General features: G+C 47.4%; 1 protein-coding gene across 1 annotated transcript; it reads right to left on the bottom strand.

Annotated features, from left to right (window-relative positions):
* Nucleotides 1–1,767: 1,767 nt before the first annotated feature.
* LOC102812379 (5-hydroxytryptamine receptor 1A-like) lies at nucleotides 1,768–3,130 on the bottom strand. The gene has a single exon (XM_006875290.1). It carries the CDS (start codon nucleotides 3,044–3,046, stop codon nucleotides 1,775–1,777), a length of 1,272 nt encoding a protein of 423 aa, XP_006875352.1. The 5' UTR covers nucleotides 3,047–3,130; the 3' UTR covers nucleotides 1,768–1,774.
* Nucleotides 3,131–5,439: the final 2,309 nt, after the last annotated feature.

The raw sequence follows: 5,439 nt of genomic DNA on the forward strand, positions 1-5,439 counted from the left end.
TCAGTAACTTTCTGCAAATACTGGAAAATGAAACCACTATATTTCAAAAATTAGAGGCTAGACCTAGCTGTGTCAAACCTTTTGATCTCCAACATATGGTTAGAATTTTACATTCAATCTGAGCACCAAGATAACTTCCCTTTCTGAAGACTGCAAAGATTGTAACTAGTTTCTCAGTCGGAGAGGAGAGACTGAAAGAGTAACTTTTAAGGGGAGCAAGAAGGTTGAACCTCTAAGTGCTCCACAAATTCAAGTGATAAGAAACTGGCTTTCCCATACTTCAGTGGAGCAGTAAAATCAGAACAGGGAGCAAATAAAACCCTGTGCAAGATTCTCAGATGCTTCCCACGGGGGGCTACCCATACCCAGTCCCTTTGGACCACATGATTTAAGGGATCGATCTCTAAAGTCCAAAGAGTGCTAAATTTATGTTGGAATCTACTCAAAAATTCTAGTTGCTTTCCTGTGTGTACTGTGCATCCTGCAGAACAAGTCCAATGCAGTTTTAGGAGTTATTCCTCCTCGGAAACGGTCGAGAGGATTAGTTAGCTGGCCATAGTACACACGGAATCGCCAGGAATCAGAATCGACTCCACTCGTTTATTTTGCTTTGTTTTTTAGTATGTTTGCTAGGGTTATAACTGCCCTTCCCTGTTCCACAGGAAAAGTCTGCTAGAACCTCCATCTGTGAAAACACCCGAAGTCCTCAACTCTTTGCTGCCCCCTCGGAGTCGTCAACACTCCTTAGTCTCTCATACCCGAAGAGCTCGGCGAAACTTCCCGCTGTCGATTTTTGCAATGCACCTGCTCTTCCCTGAGCGTTTAGTACAGGTCCGGGACAGCAGGCAGTTCGCGCGCTGAGAGCAAACCACACAGTATAGTACACAGGCGAGGATGCCAGGCCGCGCCGCGCAGCGTCCCCAGTGCTCAAACGGCGGCCACAGGCGCCTCCCTCAGTAAGTGGCTATGCCAGCACTTGCAGATTAGGCAGCAACCTGCAGACTGAAGCCCGCTTTACTCTTTCCATCAATGTACGATTGTCAGTTTCTTTGATGTGTGTTGACACCTAGGCAAACCCGAATAAACTCCTCTACTCTCCCTCCTTATTCACCACCATAGTCCCAAACGTGTACTTACAAGAGACACCTCCCGGCCTCCTGCTTTGAATTCAACAAAACAAAGCAAGCAGGGGCTGTGCATAGGAGAGTTATTCTACAGAGTCTATGCGGGGAAGCGGGGATTCCCTGGACATCACGAGGGATAGAGGGATCCTCCCACCTTTCCGGAAAAGCAAATTTGTGCCGGAAAGCCGAAGAAAGAAGACTTAAATTGTGAGGGCGAGGAAAATGGAGCAAAATCCTAAACTTTATGTTCAAGTTCTAGAAGTGGGTGCTCAGATAGGTGTTAGTGAATGCAGCGGCCATAAGAACCATTTATTCTCTGTTTAGATTCACACCCCACCCCCTCCCTTATTTGAGGTTTAAACGTTTTGCGAAGAGGATGGGGGGAGGGAGTAGGAAAAAAGGAAGAAGACAACTGCTGGAACCCAGATGCCGAGGCCAAAACTAAGCCTACGTTGCCTGGAGAGCGAGGGTCCTCCTCTAGCGCGGGAAAGATGAAACCCAGAAGCGCGGGCAAAGCAGCTAGCTGGGGGATTAAAGGAGAAGTAGCAAGTTATGGTGGTGGTTGTTTCGAAGTGGGGGCTGGGGGAATTGAGAGAGGCAAAGAGAATGGGACGAGTCTCGTAGCCTTCTACTCATTGGTTACTCCTCCATCATCGGCGGCAGAATTTGCACTTAATGATCTTCTTAAACGCGTTTTGGAAGTCTTTGTTGAAATAAGCATAGATGACAGGGTTGAGCAGGGAGTTGGAGTAGCCCAGCCAGTTGATAATGGCACCCAACAGGGTGGGCATGTGGCAGCTACTTTTGCAGAAGGGAAGGACCAGGGCTACGATGAAGAAAGGCAGCCAGCAGAGGATGAAGGTGCCCATGATGATGCCCAGCGTCTTCACTGTCTTCCTTTCTCGAGCTAGGGCCATTTTACGCTTTGCCTCAGCGTTGCGTTCATTTTTCCTCTCGAAAGAGCCTTGCGCGCTAGAGGCGCTACCAGCCTCGCTAGGTAGAGGCAGGTGTTCTTTGGAGTTGCCTACTCTGTGCACCTCGATCACCTCCAGGGCGGCACCGTAGTCGCCCTGCCTCACTGCCCCATTCGCGCAGGAAGCACCCCCTGATTTGTTCTCCACTCCTCGCCTCCAGTCCCTGTTCCCCGACTCTCCATTCACACTCTTCTTAGGCTGAGTAGTTGGGGAGGCTCCACGGCGACGGGTGTCTGCACTCTTCTTTTCCACCTTTTTGACAGTCTTTCGGATTCGGAATCGCGCAGCTCGAAAGATGCGACCGTATAGAACCAGCATGAGCAACAAAGGGATGTAGAAAGCGCCAAAGGTGGAATAAATAGTGTAGCCATGGTCCTTGCTGATGGTGCAGGCGTCGGGGTCGGAGCGGTCTTCAGGGGTGCGCCAGCCCAGCATAGGCGGGATGGAGATGAGGAAGCCAACAAGCCAAGTGAGGGAGATGAGTGCAGCCGCGCGCCGGGGCGTCCTCTTGTTTACGTAGTCGATGGGGTCGGTGATGGCCCAGTACCTGTCCAGCGCGATGGCACAGAGGTGCAGGATGGATGAGGTGCAGCACAACACGTCGAGAGCGATGAAAAGATCGCAGGTGACCTGGCCCAGCGTCCATTTGTTGAGTACTTGATAGAGTGCGGCCATGGGCAGCACCAACACCGACACCATGAGGTCGGTGACCGCCAGAGAGCCGATAAGATAGTTGGCCACATTCTGCAGGGAACGCTCCAGTGCGATGGCGGCCACCACGCACGCATTGCCCAGCACAGCGCAGAAAATGAGTGTGCCCAGCAACAACGAGGTGATCACCTGGTAGCTGAAGGTCACGTCGGATATGACTGTAGCATTGCCGCCTGCCCCAAAGGGACCCTCGGCCGAGGTGGTATTATTGCCCTGGCCAGGACTGAGTACATCCATGCCTGCGCTCCCCACTGGGGCAAAGGAGGGAAGAAAGATCGTCTCGAGGATCCCCCTTGCTCCTCCCCCTGGGGTCTAACTCCCCTTTTTCTTGGAACGCTTTGGGGAAGGATGTGCTGGGACCCTGGCAGGAAGTTCTTACTTCTTTGGCGAAAGCATCACCTTGGAGCGGCTTCTAGACTCTGCCTGGGCTCCCGGCAGAGTGGTCCCGTGCGTTCAGGTTCAGAAACACCAGCTGGGGAACTGGAGCTGGCTAGAGAGCAGCTCCGGGAGCGTTCCGCGGTCGAGAGGTAACTGTAACGTCTGTCTCTCGCTGTCCATTTTAATTTGCCATTGCCCAACTGTCTACCTGATCCGGAGTATCCCCAGTAGTAAACAGTCTCTAATCCCAGAAGTAGCTAGAATAGAGAAACCCCATCCTCCATGATCACTGTGACCCTACTGTCCCTCCCTCTCATCCACGGTCTTCTCCACTCTCTTCTCTCTAGCCTCCTCCCTCCTTCTCCCCACCTTTCCCTACTAGCCTTCCTTTTCCGTCTCCCTCTCCCTTCTCACTCAGCTTTCTTTTTCCCTCTAGGTGTAGCTCCAACAGCCAATCTCATTCCCTCCCACGCCATCCCTCCCCTACTCACACTTCACCAACCTCGTCTCCTTCCTTTAGCGCCTGCTCCACACCCCCACTCAGAGCCTGGCGATTTTAGTGCTAGTCCCCTTGGTAGATAAAGGCTCAGAAGTATTTTGGGAACACCCGATTATCTGGTCAGATCAACATTACAGCTTGTAAATTCCACCTCCCACCCAGCCAAATTCAAGGGGGATTTTTTTTTTTTTTTTTTTTAACTTACCCAGTGCCTCTGATTTCTGTCAGATTCTTAAGTAGTGTCAACATCACAGAATGGAAATAGGAAATGAATAAGACGACACAATGATAAGAAATTGGAGGTGAACATCCCTGGGTCAGCCCATTAATCATTGTTAATTGGTGGAAAGTAGACTGAGTTTGTCTTTAAAAAATAATAAAGAACAAAACTACACCCTTTCATTGTCTCACAGTCCAGCCTTACTCCCCTGGGGAGCTGGTTGCTTGAGACTTTCTTTTACTTCACAATCTTTGGAAACTGGAGAAGAAAGAAATTATAAAAAATGTGTTAAAGGGCAAAAACAGGTAGAAAACTGCATCTCAAAGTGAAGGAGAGATCCAGTTTGGTATGTGATTTGCACATGTACACACATATCTTTCTATTACCATTTATCCTTTTAATTGAAATGGATATGTTGTTGTTTTAATTGAAATAGGTTTGTTGTTGTTGAGTGCCTCAAGTCAGTTCAGATTCAAAAAAACCTTGTGTAAGATTTCCCAGAAGCTACTGGTGGGTTTGAACAGCTTGACCTTGTGATTAACAGTCCAATGTTTATCCAATAGCGCTACACCAGGAGTCTCCTCCCATAGGTATTGTTGTTAAGTGCCATCGAGTCGGTTCCGACCCATAGCGACCCTGTATAGGGTTTCCGAGGAGCGACTGGTGAGCTTGAACCACAGACCTTGCAGATCAAAAGGCTTCGCAGTCTGGCGCATTAACCCACAGAGCCACACATGACGAATAAATTTTGAAACGGAGATATTTTTTGCCTATTAGTGGTAAATGATGACAAAGCATTTCTTAAGGCCTTTTGCGTTCCTTACCAGAGCCCATAAACTAGAGGGAGAATTTAGTGGAGTGGCACTGTGCTTCTCTTAAACTCTGCAACTGTGTTCTGCACCCGGACGACTCTACTCAATAAGGGTCTTTGTCGCCACCTTCCGGCTAAGGCTTTAGAGCGCCATCTGGAAACCCTTGTCTTGTAGAAAATTAGATAGGTATTGAAGAAATCTCAGAATTTCAAACAAAAAGGAAAGACTGATTAAAAGAAAAGTAGCATTAAGATTTTTCTTTTGTTTTATTCAAAAAATATTTTAATGTCCTTTTTTTGTCTTAACTTTGTATATCAAGCTTATTAAATTTACTGGTTTCTTTAAAATAACTGCAGCATCTGTCATTCACAAATTCTATGTGGGAATACAGTTTTACAAGACCTAGGCAAACAGGTCTCTCTGCACACATTTGCACACATTCACCTTTAATTTAAAAATAACAACAACAACAAAACATCATTAAAGTTTTTTCAAAAATGGGAAAGACTAAACATAGGAAATAAAGAGACTTCTATGGTTTTTCCTAAACTGGTTTCTTACTAAGACAATGAGATGTAATTCCATTTAAACATAGTAAAGGATGGATTAGTAATCAATTATAATCAACACAACAAAACAAGTTTCACTAATATATCATGATATGTGACTGAATGAAGAAAAGGTGAAAAATGTCATCCCCAAAGTAGGTGGTCCTAGATAA

Source organism: Chrysochloris asiatica, unplaced genomic scaffold, assembly GCF_000296735.1.
Source record: "Chrysochloris asiatica unplaced genomic scaffold, ChrAsi1.0 scaffold00318, whole genome shotgun sequence".
Taxonomy (NCBI): domain Eukaryota; kingdom Metazoa; phylum Chordata; class Mammalia; order Afrosoricida; family Chrysochloridae; genus Chrysochloris; species Chrysochloris asiatica.

What these genes read in the sequence shown, in the direction of transcription:
- LOC102812379 (XM_006875290.1), bottom strand. Translation starts at nt 3,046, where the DNA reads ATGGATGTACTCAGTCCTGGCCAGGGCAATAATACCACCTCGGCCGAG.